This window comes from Drosophila ananassae, chromosome 2R, assembly GCF_017639315.1.
Source record: "Drosophila ananassae strain 14024-0371.13 chromosome 2R, ASM1763931v2, whole genome shotgun sequence".
Taxonomy (NCBI): Eukaryota; Metazoa; Arthropoda; class Insecta; order Diptera; family Drosophilidae; genus Drosophila; species Drosophila ananassae.
The window spans coordinates 25,352,874-25,372,084 of NC_057928.1; the positions used below are offsets into that span (position 1 = coordinate 25,352,874).

Sequence of the window (19,211 nt, forward strand, 5' to 3'; positions counted from 1 at the left end):
CCTCTTACCTTGTAGACCTGGCCGTAGGTGCCATTGCCCACCACCTCGATGAGTTCAAAGATGCCAGCTGGATCCTGCAAGGAATAAAGATAGTTGAGAGTTAGTGGGATATAGGATGAGAGATATATGGGCCAGCTGCCTCCTTCTGCCACTCAACCCGACCTTACCAGTCCACAGACCTTTCCTTTGTTTTCTTTCCAATTTCCCCTTTTTATCCGCTTTTTTGTAAACAAATTATTAAGGCACTAACATTACAAAAAAGGAGAGACAAGTCTCTCCGCCGGCCTCTGCTCCGCTCCGCTCTGCTGGGTTAAAAATAAAAATCCTCGATTTCCAAATTCCGATTCGGATTCCCGATTACCCCAATCCCCCCACTCCCTAGCCTGTAAGCCATACAAATTGCATGCGAGTTCATTGACACGCAACCCGTGACACGGCGGAAGGGGGGCCGTGACACGGCAGACAACAACAACAACAACAACAACGACGACACAATGCCTTCTATTTTTATTGGAGCTCAGGTGGGGCATGGGCGGGGGCGGAGGCGGAGGCGGAGGCGGGGGAGGCCGGAGAATTGGGAATCGGAATTGGGATTACGGTGACGACCAGAACGACAGGTAAGGCAAATGCCAATTAAAATAACAACAAAAACAAGCCAACTTCAACAGGTAACTGACTTTTTTGACAACCTGGATTGGGGCTAACAGTATTGGGGAAGGTAGTGGGGGGTTACAGGCGGAGAAATGCCTCTCAATAACTATCGATTAAATAGGCGGCACTAACAGAGTTATTTCGGGGAGTAGTTCTACTTCTGAGCTAGTCACGACATGCTAAGTTTGACTAATAACACTAACGAACATTAAATAGAACTGCAATTAATCACAAATTAGAAATTAATCAAAACTGATAGTATTTTCAATAGTAATAGAACTTTAAAACTAATAAAGGCTATTTTTAGCCTTACCTACGTCACTGGTACTTCTCCTGGCCTCCTCAAAAGGTTTATTATTTAATTAAGTAATTAGCACATAATATTAAGTATTGTAACTTTTAAGTATTGGTAGCATTTTTTAGCGAAAATTATCTCTTTTTTGTCTCACCAAAATTGATTCAAGCTTTTTACGGTTCGTCACCGGTACTATACTTCGTCCATATTATTATTCTGTCATTAAGTACTGCAGTAATCAATCTATTCTATACTCTATGTATAATTAAGAGCATATCTTAAGTGTTAAAAACATTCTAATTCTCGAAAGAAAGACATGAAAGAAAAATACGAATATTAAACACATATATGGCAATTTGATCGTCACTAAAAAATCATCGGTACTCTTATCCCGCCAAAAGGTTTATTATTTCAGTAACTAATCATATACTTTATATAACTGACAAGGTATAATTTGACAAAAAATAAGCACTATAAGCACTATACATTTTAGGTGTTGCCTTCGTCACCATTCCATTCATTCAAGAAGAGGCTTTTTGATTGATTACTTATTGTATAAACTACTTAACTTTGAACTGAATTATGTTTGTAATTGTGATGGAATTTCCGTAAGTCTAAGAAGAACAAGGTAATTCACAAAAAAAACAATTCAAAAGTTTAAATTTCCTTCATCACCAATTCTCTCCCTTGGGAAGAGGCTCTTTATTTGTTTATATATTGTAGAAATTAATCAAATTCTAATGGAATTCTAAGCATAATTGAAGGTATTTTGGTAAGGTTGAGAAAATCAACGCATAATTTGCAAAAAATAAGGTCAACTTCATCAGCAAAGCTCACACATTTTTAAGTTACCTTCGTCACCATTACTTTCCCTCGAAAAGAGGCTCTGTATTTGATTATTTATTTTAGTATTCAATCAAATTCTCATAGAATTCTTTGCATGATTGATGGAATTTCGGTAAGTGTAAGAATACCGCAGTCTAGTGGAGGAACTGCTCCGAATTCCCGAACAAGTTAAGCTGTTTAGTTGGGAGCAGAGTTGATTGAAGGCTTACAAGCCCAAGACCCAGATACCCCTGGGGATGATCGGTTGATATCTAGATACTGCTTGGTATCTAGATACTTGATCCTAGGTGGCATGACTTATAGAACCACGCTGGCTTGTCAACTTTATTAGACTTTAATCCCGCCAAAGAGAGAGGGTCTCCCCAAGAAGCTTGCCCCAAAGGTGGTGGTTGGGTGGGTGATTGGGCGGTTGGGTGGTTGGGTGGTGCTCCTTAAGCTTCTGGCAGCCAAAAGGAATTAGAGAGCAGAAGACAAAGCGTCAACAACCGAAAAACACAAAAATAAAAGCAAAGGAAAGAGGAAAAAAACACGAAAAAGTGCAGGCAAATAAACAAGAATGGGGGAACATTATTTTTTTTTTTTTTTTTGTACTTCTGCCCTGGGGGATGGGATGGGGGTTCTAAGGAAACTGGAGAACTATGGAAGCCGCTCTAAGTAGATTTATGGCTGCCTACGCCCCCCACCGCCCACCGCCCCTCTTCCTTCTGCCCGTCCGCCGAAAAGTGTGTCAAACACATGCAAAGAGCATACGCCGATAAAGGAGGGGAGAGGCACAGAGAGAGAGAGAGAGACCGGGGAGTGTGGCGGCAATTACTGCTATTTATGGCTGATTACTTCACGTTGTGGAAATCAATTAAAAATTCACGAAAACTCAAAGGGAGAGAGAGAGAGAGAGGGACAGAGTATCTGTCGGATACAAAAGTATCTCCGCTTCATGACTCATTAGCGCTGGGATGTAAAGAAAAAGGCACAAAGTGCAGTGCTCAGGTAGCAGTCGGAGAAAAAGGCCAGTTATGGCTCATAAATCTTATAATAGCTTCTAAGAGAGTCTAGTATCTTTAAGATACAAAGATACACTTTTTTTTAAGTTTCTCCCGGTGCATCTCTTGGTTACAGTTATCTGTTAGCGACAGTGGCGGCCAGCAAAACAGGCTTGCTGCTCATTCCCGCCGGTTTCTTTGGAAGCTGTCCAGGTGCCTGCCCCGTGCTGGTGCCCCATGCCCCCCGACTCCCTCTTGTCTTTGCTCGCTCTGTTTGTGTTTGTATTTTTTTTCCAAACGGGCACAAACTAAAACTAAACAATCTAAACGTTGGAGGCCGAAAGATACAGTACAGTAGAGTCTGCTTAAAAGCAACTATCTTAAAAAATAAAATATATCAAAATTAGATACAAGATAATATATCTTAATGCAATAAATCCTGAATCTTAGACATTTCCCTCTTTTAAGACCCTCTACTGTCCCAGAACCAGACTCTGTCACCTCCAGGCCGAAAGATACAGTACAGTAGTGTCTGCTTAAGAGGAACTAGCTTAAAAATACAAAATATATCAAAATTAGATACAAGATACTATATCTTAATGAAATAAATCCCAAATCTTAGAGCTCTTTTCAGACCCTCTACTGTCACCTCCAGTCTCCGGCTAGTTGCTTCATTATTACAGTTTGCTTGCCCGGCAAACTGGAATTTCTTTGTTTTTTTGTTTAGTTTGTTGGCTAAAACGCTAGACCCACTCCCCCTGCCCCGTGCCCTGTCCCTGCCCTGCCCTGGCTTGGCCCAGTTAGCAGCCACTCTCGGGCTGGAAACAGGACTGACGGCATATTAGGACGCCCATGCACTCTACGACTCTGAAATGCAAAACCTGCACTGGAAAAAGCATATTTTTAAACAAAACTGACAACTACCTAGTTTCCGGAGTGAAAAAAAACGGATTGGGAATCCCTAGTACCCCAGTATCTTCCCTAGTCTGTGTTGTTTTAACCCAAATGCCATGGCATGTGTGGATTATTCCCCTTCTTCGTCCAACTTCTTGCAGCGAATTGCAGGTCAGATAGACACACACATGCCACCGGAGTCGGGAGTCCGGAGTCCGGGGCATGGAAGCAGAAACCCAAATGTGGGCGAACACGTTTTTATCGCCGCCGAACGAAATGCAATAAAAGTTGATTAAAATAAACACACACACTGAGAGTCAGAGAGTCACTGAGTGGAAGACGGATTTCTTTCAGTGTAATGTCTGAAATGCTTATCAGAGGGACGGGGAGAGGGGGCAGTGAGAGTAATTAATGAATTTCGTTGACAGAATGCAGTTTGCAGTATCTTATCGGGTTGTGGCACCAAAAACGGCCTTATCTCAGTTATTTTTTATCAAAAAAAAAAAAGAAAGAAAAACGGAAGCCCGTTCCAGTGGAAGCTTTAAGGACTCTGACCTTTCGCCGCTCTTCTATTTCGGGACATTCCACATCCCTGGCTTTGTGTCTAATGACCTTTAAAAGCCACGCACAGACAGGTCACAAGATACAGCAGACATGCCGACGGGGGGCCACCCCCACACCCCCACACTCCCACACACTCCAGAAGAGAGAAGGCCAAACAAGAAACACAATTCATATTCTCATGCCTGGCATTTTTGCTGATTTTGCTTTGCGTTTATTTTCCTTGGCAGGCAGTGCCTCATCTTAATCATCATTATCATCATCTTCAAGCTGTCTGCTGCAACACAACCAGACACACACACACACAAACACACAGTTGCACATTTAAATGGCATTCGTGGAGAAGCACGCATGTTGCTTCTGCCTGCTGCCTTTTAATAAAAATAAACTAAACAATTTTCATTCTTGTCTCGTCTGAGGGATGGCTACTATTTTGCCCGCCACTGTATACCACCTACCACTCCCCCTTGCCAGGCAGAGTCAACAAATGGACACGCACACACATGCACATGGCTTTACTTTCGGCGCCCAACGTGGGGCAGTGTGGTGAGTTCGGGCCGAGAGTGGTGAGTGTTTGGTGAAAGAGAAAGGCAACAAAAGTGCGTGCGGCGCCCAGGGGGTGGGCTGGGCCTGGACTGGGCAGGGGGCAGGGGCGCCTCAACAAATTCATTGAGAAACGGGGCGCAAAGCAAAGAAACAAAAAAAAAAGCGGAGAAGATGACACCGGCCGGTCAAAAGTTGCGCAGAAAAGGAAAGAGGCTAAGGGTGGGTGGTGATTTCAGCGATTTCGATCGGAGGCCGTGAATCCCAAATGCCAATGTGCACTTATCAACTCGATTATTATTGTGATTTCGGGCTCTAATGGTGCAAAAACCAATTCTCCGCCCTCGGTTGCCATGGCAGAGTGCAAAAAAAAACACACACACCACACAAAAGTTGTACTTTTAAGAAATTTGCATAAAAGGGGGGAAGGAGAAAGGAACCGGGCTGAAGGGTTGCCCTTAAGTGTGGGCCAATTTAATTCGCTTTTGTGGAATATTTGGGGAGGGAGGCAACTCCATAGGGGTGGACAAAGTAGATCATTAGGGATGTGCGATTAAAAGGAGTTCGATAAATGCCCAATAAATAACAAAATATAACTCCAACCACCTCCCACTTCTAATCATAACTAAAAAAAAAAAATAAATTCTCTAGAAATCTTTATTTTATTCAACTTTATGACTTAAAAATAAACCAATTTTTCAACCAATGAAATCTGAACTGCAACTGCCTTGGACCGCACCTGAAGACTCGGGGGGAGTCACCGCCGACTCCCCGCTAGAACTGGGCGAGGCGTGCGATAGGGAACACCTCGAATGGAATTAGAAACGCAATTCGGTTTATTTCGAGGCTCTCCCATCTGGTTGGACTTACTTTTAGGGCCGTCAGATCGATATCGTCCAGTGAACAGTTGACCGATGGAGCCAGTTGTTGTTGCTGCTGGTGCGCCATTTTATTTTGTTGTTGTTGGTTTTTTGTGTTGTTCTTCTGGATCTGGAGATTGGAGCTGCTGCTGCTCCAAGAGAGGAGAGTGTGAAAAATTAAAAGAAAAAAAAACACACACACACACACACGGCGGAGCGAGCAGCCCGAGGGAAGAGAGAGGGGAAGGGCGAAATTTATTTATTTATTTTTTTTGCGACAAATTACTTTTAAACTGAAAACCCGTGCAATTAACAAACTATTTGTTGCTGCCACACAACTTTTCTCTTTTTTTTTGCTTTTGCTTCTTCCTCTCTCTCCTCTCTAGCCGCTGTGAGCTGCTGAGCGTGTGTGTGTGTGTGTGGGCGCGGCTCTTTTTTCAATTTTCAAACACTTTTCGAATATGTTTTGGGATTAAGCTTTTGGCTTCACTTCTGCTTCTGATTCATTTCACTCTGGGCACCATTAATACTCTATTTCTATTTTATTTTCCGGCGCTCCGATACACACAAACACAAACACACTCACGCAAACGGCCGCTTCTGTATACGTGTGTGTGCTTGTGTGGGTAGACAGAAAAAATCTGCCACTCGCTTTTTCCCGTTTCGTTTGCGGCCAGGACTCTGATTTTGACGTACTTAGCACGAACAGCGACTTGTCGCGGCGGTTTATCGCCTTTGCATTGCACAAATGCAGCTAGCGCAAACGATAAATTCACAATTCAATGGCAGTGAGTTCCGGTTTGCGCAGTGCACTGGGGAAAATCAAAGAAGAGACGAATCGAATTCCCAACGCGAGCCGACGCAGCTTCGACACACCGTTTCCAATCAGAACTTCAAGTTAGTGTGCCCAAAGCAGCGTTATCGTTTTTGTTTTGTCCCTGCAGTGTGCCCAGCAGTGCTGGACAAATATCGATGTTAAAATCGATTAATGTAACCGGTTTGGGAACCGGGAACACGGTACCAACCAAAAAACTACATCTTGCGACGATTCATAAGGATTAAAAAACAATTTTTATCTTTTAGCTTTAAAGTTTTATTTAGTTTATTTACTTTAGAAATATTATTCATTTTGAAACCGGTTACGGACTTGTATACATATTTTCTATAAATTTACTACTATTACATCGAAATCACGTTTTAAACTATTCATATTCTTTCAAAACTTGAATTCCCAAATTATATCAGTATTTCATACTAAAAATACTGACGGTATCTAGCTTTTATTCTAACAGACTGTTTACAGAATATGTTAACATAATTCTGTCCACTGCTATTTGCAGTATTATGGTATGACCATACTTCGAGTACTATATATTTGTCTATATTCTCCCGATTCTCGAGCGGAATATTTTAAACGATTTCTAAATCGATTCCATATCAATTTGCATCGAAATCCCATAATAAATTTTCAGAACAATTTGTTGTCATTTTTTCTGCGGGACTATGGGGGGGAAAGCATGGGACGGCTATATGACCCAAGGCGATGGCCATATCTTGGCCAATATTCATCCCATTCTTAAACGGAATGCCTTAAACAATTTCTAGATCGATTCCGCATCAACCTGTATAAAAATCCCATAATGAATTTTCAAATCCATTTTATGTTCATTTTTTAAGAAATTCCCTTCAAAGCTCCTGAAAATGATTGAAGAGGACAAAATGGCCCCATATGATGGACATATCTTTGGGCTGGTTTCGTGCGACATCTTTGACGAAAAAACCAATAATATAAAATTTTTGATATATATTTTGTTTAAGCGAATGGCTGCTTTTTGGCTTTCTAATGAAAATTTTGGAATTTACTGTATATGCTAAAAGCATAGTTTGTCTAGCTAAAAGCAGTGTTTTTCATCAAAGCTCAATTGTAAACGATGAATTAAGTTTAGTAAACACAATGCGGTCCAACTAAACAAAATATCTTTAAAAATACTGAATTGAAAAAAATACCGTCTTAAAAATACCAAAAGTGCTGCCGATTTTCGCAGCTCGCCACCTGGTCTCTTTCTTTTTAACCTCTCGTTTCGGCAAGGTACGTACGCCCCACGTGGCTTTAACTCGAATTTGCTTGATTTTAAGCTTCTTTTTGTAAATAAATTACTTTTTTACCTTAGATTCGACGTAGCTTTGAACGCGGATATCGCCACACACTAAAATGGTACGTATTTGACCACCCGGAAGTGGACGGGTGAAGGGTCTCGCGTCTTCGGAATGCGCGTTTCCCGTGGACGACATGACAGATGCTAATTGTGTTTCGTTTCCAGGGTATTGATATCAACCACAAGTACGATCGCAAGGTTCGCAGGACCGAGCCCAAATCCCAGGATGTGTACCTGCGTCTGCTTGTTAAGGTAAGGGGATCGATATTGGCGACATTGAATGGCGGTGGGAGTAACTTGTTTCTTTCCGTTTCCGCAGCTGTACCGCTTCCTGCAGCGTCGTACCAACAAGAAGTTCAACCGCATCATCCTGAAGCGTTTGTTTATGAGCAAGATCAACCGCCCTCCGCTATCGCTGCAGCGCATTGCCCGCTTCTTCAAGGCGGCCAATCAGCCGGAGTCGACCGTCGTGGTCGTCGGCACTGTCACCGATGACGCCCGCCTGTTGGTGGTGCCCAAGCTGACCCTGTGCGCCCTGCACGTCACCCAGACGGCCCGCGAGCGCATCCTGAAGGCTGGCGGTGAGATCCTCACCTTCGATCAGTTGGCTCTCCGTGCGCCAACCGGCAAGAACACTCTGCTGCTGCAGGGCAAGCGTACCGCCCGCACTGCCTGCAAGCACTTCGGCAAGGCTCCCGGTGTGCCCCACTCGCACACCCGCCCCTACGTCCGCTCCAAGGGACGCAAGTTCGAGCGTGCCCGTGGTCGTCGCTCCAGCTGCGGCTACAAGAAGTAAACATCCTGCTGCTGCCGGATAGATTGGAACTAAATAGGACACTTTTGGTTAAGATTGATTTGATTTGTCACGCCGTCGCACACCACTCGGCAATAAAGAAGTTTTATTCCAAAAGGTGAAACGAATGTTCTTAAACTATAAGGTGATCCCTCCACTAGTGCAAGTGTGTGCTCCAGTAGTTGATCAGAGGCTGGTCCTGCGGCTGGATACCCAGCACCTTCTTCAGCTTCCCCTGGACGCTGCTCGACTTGGCGTGGTTGAGGCAGGTGACTTTGCTAGTTGGCGAGAAAAGTGGATAACTTCATGGATGTAATTATTTCTCTGGCCAATACTCACTTCTTCCACTCCTCGATGAGCACCTTGGTCTGCTTGTTGAGCACCAATTCGGTGAAGTTCTTCTCCTCGACAGCCTTCAACAGCTTCACCATGAGATCGGGCACTGCAATACGGAAAGGGAGATGTAATGGCTATCCTATTTTGGACTTGGGTATATTACATTTTCGGGGCAGTTCCCCCGGCCACTTGACTGTCACTTCGTGGCCGTTGATATGTTTGTCCAAGAAGTCTATTCGAAACACCGAAGCACTGGCCATGGGCACCGCAATATCGTTGGACACCGATATGATCTTATACTCTGAACTGATGGAGTGCTGGTGCTGGGCATCTATCCGCATCAGGTTGTGCATTGGCTCTGGTAGCAGCTTCTTCAGGCACACCATGAAACGGAAGGTGCGCCGCGGATCGCCCCTGACCACTATCTTGACGCCGGTCAGGGCGCAGTAGCACACCGTTGCGAACTCCTCCTTGCGAACCACGCTTTTAAGCTGACGCAGTGAGAAGAACTCCTCCTGGTCGGGGTCATCGAGGCTCTCGATCATGGGCAGGGTGGAGCTGTTGTAGGTGAGTCGCTGGGCTGGCGGTCGGCCGCTGCTCTGCGGTGGAAGCCAGGGCAGATTTCCGAAGGTCACATGCTCTGTGAGGAAGCGGGAGCCAGCGAGGAGGAGCCACGCGAAGTGCGAGTGCAGCTGGGCAAAGATATGCTCCTCTCCAGTGAGCTCCAGGAGCGAGCGGGAGGTCTGCATCAGGGACTGCACGCCTGAGAGTCTTCGCTGCCGTTCCGAGCAGGTCGAATCCTCCGCTTCCTTGGTCTTCTTGGCAGCCGCCTGCAGCTCTGAGGAAACTTTCTTCAGATGCTCCGCCAGAAAGGGTTTGGTGTTGAGCAGGAAGTACTTGTCCTTCATCAGGACTATAAACGAGAAGAGCTGGGAGTAGCCTCGGGCCTGCGAGTCGGCCACCCGAAACGTGTGGCTCAGAATGTGACCCCTGGACGAGTCCCCGAAGAACACAAACTCGCCGTCCTTGCTGGAGTCCGTGCCGTTGCTCAAGCTCAAGACTGCCGCCTGCTTGACCAGGTTGGCCACCTCCGGTAGCACAGCCACCTTGGTGCTCACGAATGTAGCTCCACTTTCAACGTCCTTGCTGTATATGGCATTGTTGTTGCGACTCATGGAGTAGTTACAGGCGGAGCAGGTCTTCTGGGACTGTGGCTGCTCCAGCTGCAGGTCCTCCAGCTTGGTGTCACGCAGCGTTTGGGTGCAGAATATGGCGCAGGGGCCGTGCGCCTCGCAGAAGTGGCACAGGGCAATCACGGCGTTCATCTCTGCGGGCAGGTGTTATGATTTTTACCAAGCAATTGTTCGTTTATTTTTGTTTACACCCAGCAGAGTTCCCACCTTTCAACAACAAATCTAGCCGTTTCCTCTGAATTCGGGTTCACCGCAGTCTTTTTTCTAATAATAAACGTACATGACTATTATTTACGGTTATTTCTGCGTATTTAAAAGCTCTTTTTAATTTACTAAGAGTTATTTTTATAAATTTTTGCAATCAAAGAACAAGTGGAGAAAAAAAGCTGATTTACCAACACTGACCAAGTCATATGATCTTTGAGATGACAGCTACAGATGGCCGATAGTCGATAGATTTCGATAGTCAAAAGCCCGCTAAAAGAAAATTTTCAAATTTGTGTCAAAACTTTGTGGCCAAAACTGTGGCCAAAAATTTGTGGCCAAAACTGATTGGGTCGTTATCAACTCACAAAAGTGAGTTGATTTCACTAACAAAATATGGAATGTGTTTATTTACCCAATTACTTATGCAGAGCGAAGAGACTCATATCGTTCTGGATGTCTTTATAACCCAATTTGTTCGAAGTGCTAACAGAAAAGGTAAATACTTAATTGAATCGCATCTCGGATGGGTACTAGCCTGAGTGATCTTCATTCTCGAAAGGTGCCGTATCCCAGAAAGACGCGATGCAATTAGTGGCTTTGATTCTCATCCTACCTTTGGCCCAAGCGGCTTTCGACGTGGCGAGTCCTTCAGTTGGCCAGAATCTTACGGACTTCCTGCACGTCCGTCAGAAGAGGCACCAGCTCATCTACCGGAATGGAGGCACCATCCGGCTGGTGGTGGGTCCGGTGATGGCCACCCAACTGGAGGATCCGGTCTCCTGGCGCAACGTGGTCTACTACTACGTGATCCACTGCGGAGCCTTCACGCTGCCCTCGGCGCCCTTGTATCCCTGGGACAAGTGGGAGGCGATCTATGCCCGATCTTTGCAGAAGAAGATCAAGGGTCTGGATGAATCCCACATAGACGACACTCGCATCTTCGCCTACGCCGTCCTGGAGAACTATATGGACCGAGTCAGTGGATCGGTGGGAAAAGGACGTCAGTGTCTGCTGCGGGGGATCTGCGAGAATGCTCAGGTGCATCGTCATCATGGCATCATGGCGGAGCTACTGAATGTTCTTCTCACGTAAGTTGTGATTCTTCAAGATCCTGATACAAGGATACATTTATTATCATCTCTATTCTGCAGCCCTGGGAAAGGCAGTATAGATGTGGTTTATAAGGAGGCGATGGAGGCTGGAAGAGCGGGCGTGGATTGCTTGACCCAGTTTGTGGAGTGTCCCAAAGGAGAGAGTCTTCTGGATGGCTACTCGGTGGATGTGGAATACTAGAATGTCCTACAGCTTTGCGGGCAAAGCTTCTTCTTAGAGTAGAGAGATTAAATGTAAATCACAGACTTACCATGTCTATTTAAACCAAATATCATTAAATCAGTTGAATCCTTGACGACATCTGACTCAATTTAGATCCTTGGCAATTCATTGTCACTCAATCCGGCCCAGCCCAAGCTGAATCTGAATTTTTAATGGTAATTGCCAGTGATATGTATGTGCTGCTGCCACTGCCACTGCCACTCCTTCTCAAATGCCAACTCGCTTCGGTAAACCAGTAACATGACTGTGTGCGAATGCTAACCGGCAACATCCTCCGGTTGCCCCGTGAAAAATCCGTTAACATTAATGGCTTGTGGCTGATGCAACTTGGTTGCGGAAGGCGGTGCTACGGTGGTACGGTGGCACGAGAGGCGAAAGCCAACACACGACCGCCATTTTGTCAACAATGGCGTCAATTAAATGGAAAATGCAGCAGCAGGAGTGCAGCAGCAGCAGCTACAACAGCAACGAAAGACAATAAATGCGTCTTAAGTGGCACATTAGGCTTGCAGACGCTGCCAGGCGGGGCCAGGGGGTGAAGTCTTTAAGCAGAGTACTCTGATACAGGGGTTCTCTTAGGGATTCAATCAGATCTTAAATCGGTAGTTAATTTATTAGATTATGTTTTAAGGGAAAAAGTAGTCATTAATGGTTAGGGACCGTCTAATTAGTTCTTACAAGGAAGGTGCTTTGGACTTCAAATAGTCACCCTGTTGCATCCTGTTCTCGCCTCAGCTGCGTCTTGTGTGCCGGGCTAATTCAAATGCGATTATGACAACGCGAACAAGGAAGGAGCTAAGCTGCGGAAAAGAGGCAGGCAGGGGCGTGGGATGGGGCGTGGGATGGGGCATGGGGCACGGGGAGCCATGCAAAGTGCAGTTGGCACAGGACAGAGGCGTGGAGTGCAGAAGGGGGTCTGTGCAACTTTGCGGTGTTTGAACTTGTGATGGTGATGCAGAGGAGAATAGGTAACTAATGTCTGCGGTTGCCGGGTTTATGCTGCATGAAAACACGATTAAGAAGAACCTGAACTCAGCTTATGTGTAGCTGAACCTTAAGAGCTCTCCATAGACTGATTCCTTCCCCCATAAACTCCTTCTCCAAGCCTCCATCGATATGCATCACACATTCCCATCTCCGAACACACTGTTTCCTGCCCCTCCGACATGCCTCCGTGCATATCCGCCCCAAATTATGCAGCAAGAACAAGCGGAATCCGACATCAGGACAAGAGCCATTAGACATGCACTTTGATTTGGTTGAAAACTTTATTGCGGTGCCCGATCTCCACCAGCCGCAGCCGCAGCCGGAGGCCCAGCCATAGCCACAGCTACAGCAGTAAATCAATCATCCTCCACCATCAGGAGCTCGTCTAGGAAGTTGGAGCCACGAGGACAGGTCCTGTACAGGTCCAGGCAGTCGGCTCCTGCCCTTCCGGCGGCGTAGGCATCGTGGTAGGACTCGTCCAGCTCAGCTCTCCCGGGACTGGAATGGATGCAGGGATTAGGAAATCAGACAGAGTCTCCTCTAAGGTATTTCTCACCTGAGGACGATGTCCATGATTTCGGAAAACACGCCAACATGATGATGGATCTGAGCGTTCTCGCAGATGGAGCGGAGCAGACACTGCCTGCCCATGTCCCGGTCGTTATTCCTCCGGCCGATGTAGTCCTCCAGCGCCGTGTAGACTACCAGCCGGGCATCGTCCGCGTACCGCCCTCCCCCGACAGCCGTGTGCCGCTCGATAGCCTTCCGCATTTGCGTCAAGGACCTGGCGAAGGTGCCCTCCCACTTGTCCCACGGCCAGATGGGAGAGGTAGGCAGGTTGTAGGTGCCGCCCTGGATGGTGAACGACAGGATGCATGACCGGAAGGACACCTTGTCCTCCAGGGGAATGGGCAGCGAGGGGCCGATGCTGAACTTCATCGATCCGCTGTTCTGGTAGATCAGCCAGCGCTTCTGCCGATGTCCCAGGAAGGCGGTGAGATTCCGCGAGCCTGAGCTCTGCGATGGGAGGACTATGCTGGCCAGGAGCAGGGCCAGGCCCAGACCCGGTGATGACTTCATTTTGTCCGGCGTCACGGTCTTAACTGGTATGGAAATCGGTCGGAACTAAGTGAGCCATCAAGCTGGGATGACAAGTGGAAATTTTGAAGGCGCAAACATTTGGTCAGGCAATTAGCATTCTAAATTGGAGTACACTGAGAGAAAAGGAGGGGGTTAGTGACTTAAATAAAGATAGCTGGAAATACTCTTCCCTTTTCCTAAATGTGATTTTCATGTCTTGTAGGCCTCTTCCTTCTTTCACTCATATAGTTTTCTTTTAAGTTCTTAATTTACTCCCTAGAACATAGCTATTTAACCCCCATTTCTCTCTGTGTAACCACTCACTTTAGGTTTTCTATTTGCACACGTGAATGCGACCAACTCGGGCCTCTATTTGGTTTCGTTTCCCAATGAACTGACCCCCACCAGGCCCGGATCCAGATGAAGGGTCACCAACTATATGTATTTCTCTCCATATTCAGTTTAGAGAATGGCTAGGAAAGACCCACTTAGGGAGCCATTAGGAGGCGGGGAATCTTTGGACACAATCGGAGGTTTGCCGAGCGACGAAACGAGAAATGTTTTGCAAATTATTTAGACAAATAGGGGAAACGGCAACCGCTAGGTTGGGGCAGACTGTTCTGCTGCAGATAATATCCTTTTTCGGGTTGTTTTGTGATTTGTCGACGGTGGCCGGAAATGAAAAGCAAATAGCAGTAGTCCTGGCAATGCGGCAGCAGGCAAATAAATTTCCTTAAATAACACCAAAACAGCAAACAGAGCTGCAGACCGCAAAGCCAAAGACCAAGGAGGGAAATCCGGACTATGGACTGTATTTGTTACCCACACACATGGCACTGGCACTGGCAATGGCGATGGCATTGTGCGACATGGGGCAACTTTTTCCGTCCTGCCACCTGCCACCTGCCCCTCGGACATTTCCGCTTTTTCGGCAGCAAACAAGTAACCAAATTCGTGTTGACAACTTCGGAATGATTTATAGAAAATGCGTGCAGACGAAATTTTCACATCCCAGCCAACAATCGACCGGAGAATCTCGGCGAAACCCGTAAGACCCCAGTCTGGTGCGTAGGCGTAAATAAAAAGATCAACAAAACACAATGATGTGGAGCAATAACCCTAAAAAGATTTCTTTGTGGCCAGTCATGATGGGTACTGGGATTTTAAAAATAACTACCCTAGACCTAACTAAACAAAAGAACTTAATATAAAGAATTATAAATATAATCTTACTATAGATTCCGACAAAAAATATCTAAAAAAGACACAGCTTTTGGGAATATATTTTTCGATTTTTGGTAATAAACTCATAATCCCTCTATAGGCCATCTGCAACATTTAGAAAATGTCCTGATTTATGAGTGCATCTGTGGTCCTGTGTTGCAATATTTTTAGGCAAAGCTCATGTTATTGCAACATGCCCCAACACCAATACTCGTATGTGCCTCTAGCGTCACATGACATCGCACATGTTTTTGCCTTGGCACATTTTTACTTTGCGTATCCTTTGGCTGCTCCTTTTTGCCCAATTTGCCAGAGCCAGAAACTTTATTTTCCTTGGCCACAATTAGGAGGCAAGGACAACAACTGAAGTGGGGCAGCACCACCTTACCGCCCCAGGCATTTCTCCAACTGTCACTGGCAGCCTGGCCAAAAAAAGCCAGAGACTGTGTGACACCCAAAGGACTCTCTCTCGTTCGACCCACCGCCTTCAAAAACAAAAAAAAAAAACCAAAAAAAGGACTCCCCAGAGCGACGTTCTTCTTCTTCAATTTCTCACACAAACTGTATATAATATTTATTATGTTGGCATAATAAATTGCAACATGAGGCAGATTCATTTTCGCACTTGCGGACATTTTTCATTTTGTTGCCCGTCGGGCAGCAACTGCTTCGGACTTGGTGGTGGGCGGGTGGCCTAGTGGCTCGGTGGTTAGGTGGTTAGGTGGAGCTCTTTAAGAACGGTGGTTGAATGCCTTGCCGAGAGAAGCCTTGGCGCCACATTCATGTCGCCACTGATGTCCTCGCTGCGGCAAAAAGTACTTGTTGCCACCTCCTATGCGGCTGTGTTGATACAAAAACTGGAGTGTTTTTTGGGGAATATTTGTATAGAAATTGAAATGTTTTACATTTTTAGAAATTCTATAGATCGTGATTTATGTAGAATATAATATACATCTCCTTTATATCCTTTAGTAATATATCCTTTAAGAATTTCTTGAAAAACTCCAACTTGTTAAGTTTTTGTAGCAGCACTGAGTCACCAGAGAATCTCGCTTTCCACCTGCTGCGTCGGCATGTGAACATTTTAAAAGGAAAATTTAATAAACCTTGTCCTATTTCATGGTCATTAGTGTCATGATAAATCGCAGGACCTCGTAACCGGAGCAAAGGACGACCTGGACGCGACCATTTCGCAGGTGGGAGTGGAAAGGTGAGCGTTTCTCGCTGCTCGGTCCTTGGCGTTCGGTGTGAAATGTAAATGTGGTTGGAGGGCTGAAAGTTCAAAGGCCACTGGCGCTTAACTGTTGCATCCTGTAGCCCGCACCCCGCACCCCTCTCTCTCTCAACCATCCTCCACCACACACAAATGGCCATAAATTAGAAAAGTTCTCCGCTGATGCGGACAAGTTGCCTTTGATTTGCCAGTTTTATAGCCATTTAATGTGCTGACATGTCGGCAATTACAAGAGAAAGATAGTCTGCGATTGGGGGTACAAAGTGAGGAGAGTGTGCTGTGGGCGTGGGAGTTCATAGAGCTCCCATAAATTCCGGCTATAATCTCATTGTTTTCACATGCACGCTTTTTATCACGCATCGTTCGAGGCGCTAAGGGAGAATCGAGACACTTTTCCGCGACTGTTTGCGGCAAGTCTTGTTTTTCATTGTTTTTTTGGTGTTTTGAACAAAGTTTTGCAGACACAATATGTCCGCAGTAGTCTCTTCTCTCTATATCTATATGTATCTATATTCGGATGTCCATCTAACTGAGGACAGACCCTCTGGAGGACAGACCCTCTGGAGCTTCCATCTGCCATCTGATGTAGCTACTTTTATGGCTGATGTTATTATTTTTTCTGATGCCTGGCCGGGCGGATGCTGTGGCATGCAACAGCATAAAAACGTTGCAAGTTGAAGCCCGATCCTTATGTCAAATGAAAGAATACTCTTTTTTCTAGAAGTTCTTAAGATAAATATGAAATATATCTAATTTAAATTACTATTTTTCTATTTAGACTTATGAGTAAGACTTGTTTAATATTTTATTAAATTAAAGTAGCCTAGTGCCTCTTGAATCTATAAACATATTCTTAAATAATACTATTCCTCTTAACTAATTCATACCTTCTCTAAAAGTGGTCACTTCCCTTAAGTTAGAGCATCTAACATAACTAACTCTAGCCCCACCACGTATTATTGTTTGTTTTCCTTTTTTCCTAGTTGAGGCATGACTTTTTGCCTTTGTTGGCTGGCTGGCTGCTTGCAACATGCTGCTGCTGCACTTCAGACAGCCCCGTGCTTTGGCGACGACATTTAAAGCGCCATGAATATGCAAAACTTTTACACTTGCTTTTTATGCGCGAATGTATAAATTGAGGAAAAAATGAAGAGGAAAGGAAAACAAACGCCGCCTGGCAAGGATACTTTTTTGTCCTCTCCGGGTTCCGGGCTCCGGAGTCGGGGCTCCGGGCACAGCTCAGCTATTAGTCGCCGGCATTGGCAACTTCTGCTGCCAGGATGCTGAGGATGCCGCGATGCCAAGGATGCTCTCGGATACTGGGATGCCCGACTCCTTCATCGCGTAATAATTCTTCAATAATAACAGAAAGGAGTCGGGTACTGGGTGGGCTTGGTCCTGGCAGGGCGGAGGGGGCGGCGGCGGCGGCGGAGGCCAAAGCGTTTGTCGGTGGTTTTAGGTGGGAAATGGGATCCGGCAGATCCGGCAGTTCGGCGGTTTCCACTGCTGCAGCCAACTCCATTGCGGGCTATAAAATAAACACTCACTCACTGCCGCCACTGCTCCTTGTCGCGTTATCCTTTTTCGCGTTCAACTTGTCATTGTACAGGCAGAGAAAAAGGGTCCTTAATAAGGTGTCCTTTTGTTGGTATTTGAGTCAGAAGTTAACTTGACCTTCCATACATTAAATTCAAATCTTTAAGAAATATTCTAAATGATTTGTGAAATGTATGTTAACCTTAGGTCATCCTGTTCCCCTAAGGACTTAGACACTTAAGTTAAGGATACAAAAATTTTTAGAATACAATATTTTTCCTGTGTATCCTTTTTTTGTTGCCTGCTGCGGTTTAAGTTTTCGTGCTTCTTTCGCATTTTTTTTTCGCATCTGCGGCTTGGCGAAATTTGTTTGCATTTGCAATGCAGAATTAAATTATTGCTTCCCCTCCTCGGGCCGCGGAACCTCGGGCCATGTCCTGCTCCTCCGCCAGGAGACGCATCTGTCTGCTGCTGTTCCTGCCACTGCTGCTGCTGCTGGTGTTGCGGTTTCTCCATGTTCCGTGTTGTTGTTTTGCGCACCGCAGCAACATTATCGCCGGGTTTTTGGCTTGTTATTTGAACGCCGCCCGGAGACACGGAACTTGTGCCACCAACTTGTGCCACACTCTGGGGTGTGCGGGGCATATTGATTGGGAGCCGCGGGTGAGGGGTCATGGGTCATGGGCCATGGGAGGTGGAAAAGGTCCCCGAGTGGCGTTCAAGATGTTGTCGCTGGAAAGCGATCTCATCTGTTAAATGCTTCGAGGACTCGGGGAAGGTGATTCCGCCTGACAGCAGCTATTTTCTAAACCACAGAAATGGCCAAAATAATCTCTAATACGTTGTTTTAATAAAAAGCTATATATTTTTACTTTTTTATGTGCTAACCCCCTCCAAAAAATCACAAAAAATTTATAGGAAAAACGAACGCTTTTTACAGAAAGAGCGTTTGCTTTTTGTTCGGAAAAGGGTTGGGATGGAATTCCCAGACTTCCGGTTTTATTATTTTTTCGTCACATTTTTTGGCACATTCTGAATCCTGAATCCTTGGCTGTTGTGTTGCTTATTTGCCATTTTGCATTCATTTCAAATATTTGCCGCCACATTTTCACAAACAATTTTCGCCAGCATACTTTGGCAGAGACTTTGGGAGAAAAAAAACAAGCGAAGTGGATTTCTTGAGTCAGGATTCAACTAACCGAGGATACGCAGAGCTCACACATACACCCCCAGGACACCCAGAACAGCCAGGATACACAGGACACCCAAGGCTCCTTAATGCGTTTCTCTAAATTATGCGCGGCGCTTGCAATAAAAAGGAAGGAAATAAAGCCGAGGAAGGACGAGGATCCTGGCTGGCTGGCGCGGCGAAGTTTGCCAGCTTGTGGAGCCCCCGATCCCCGACCCCCAACCCCGACCCCGGTGAACTGTGACCCCGGACAGAGAGCAGAAGTCAAAGCGAGCGGGGGTTAAATATGTTTTTTGTTATTTATGCAAATT

The 19,211-nt window shown here is 45.7% G+C and overlaps 5 protein-coding genes across 17 annotated transcripts in view; 2 read left to right on the forward strand and 3 right to left on the reverse strand.

Moving 5' to 3' along the window:
• The window catches only part of LOC6507643 (serine/threonine-protein kinase mig-15), a 26,126-nt gene extending 19,555 nt beyond the window's left edge, over positions 1 to 6,571 (reverse strand). For 11 of the 13 annotated variants that reach the window (XM_044714796.1, XM_014909890.3, XM_001956027.4 and 8 more), the window contains exons 1-3: positions 6,327 to 6,571; positions 5,641 to 5,779; positions 9 to 74 (exon numbers count right to left, since the gene is read on the reverse strand). In XM_044714796.1, coding sequence (XP_044570731.1) covers positions 9 to 74; positions 5,641 to 5,718 — 144 coding nt within the window. In that variant the 5' untranslated portion in view covers positions 5,719 to 5,779; positions 6,327 to 6,571. Of the gene's footprint in view, positions 1 to 8; positions 75 to 5,640; positions 5,783 to 6,326 lie in introns of those variants that run through there. The other 2 variants (XM_044714793.1, XM_044714798.1) reach the window with 2 other exon arrangements.
• Positions 6,572 to 7,593: 1,022 nt separating this feature from the next.
• LOC6507413 (60S ribosomal protein L18) lies at positions 7,594 to 8,703 on the forward strand. The gene is made up of 4 exons (XM_014909739.3): positions 7,594 to 7,719; positions 7,802 to 7,845; positions 7,952 to 8,038; positions 8,106 to 8,703. Exons 2-4 carry the CDS (start codon positions 7,843 to 7,845, stop codon positions 8,580 to 8,582), a joined length of 567 nt encoding a protein of 188 aa, XP_014765225.1. The 5' UTR covers positions 7,594 to 7,719; positions 7,802 to 7,842; the 3' UTR covers positions 8,583 to 8,703.
• Positions 8,641 to 10,503, reverse strand: LOC6507642 (folliculin). The gene is made up of 3 exons (XM_001956025.4): positions 9,079 to 10,503; positions 8,919 to 9,021; positions 8,641 to 8,857 (listed from the first exon to the last, which is right to left on the reverse strand). The coding sequence occupies exons 1-3, from the start codon at positions 10,238 to 10,240 to the stop codon at positions 8,737 to 8,739; spliced, it is 1,386 nt and encodes a 461-aa protein (XP_001956061.1). The 5' UTR covers positions 10,241 to 10,503; the 3' UTR covers positions 8,641 to 8,736.
• A 347-nt stretch (positions 10,504 to 10,850) lies between these two features.
• LOC6507415 lies at positions 10,851 to 11,721 on the forward strand. The gene is made up of 2 exons (XM_001956024.4): positions 10,851 to 11,403; positions 11,467 to 11,721. The coding sequence occupies exons 1-2, from the start codon at positions 10,898 to 10,900 to the stop codon at positions 11,606 to 11,608; spliced, it is 648 nt and encodes a 215-aa protein (XP_001956060.1). The 5' UTR covers positions 10,851 to 10,897; the 3' UTR covers positions 11,609 to 11,721.
• A 1,178-nt stretch (positions 11,722 to 12,899) lies between these two features.
• LOC6507641 lies at positions 12,900 to 13,832 on the reverse strand. The gene is made up of 2 exons (XM_001956023.4): positions 13,194 to 13,832; positions 12,900 to 13,135 (listed from the first exon to the last, which is right to left on the reverse strand). The coding sequence occupies exons 1-2, from the start codon at positions 13,715 to 13,717 to the stop codon at positions 12,994 to 12,996; spliced, it is 666 nt and encodes a 221-aa protein (XP_001956059.1). The 5' UTR covers positions 13,718 to 13,832; the 3' UTR covers positions 12,900 to 12,993.
• Between the last annotated feature and the right edge of the window lie 5,379 nt (positions 13,833 to 19,211).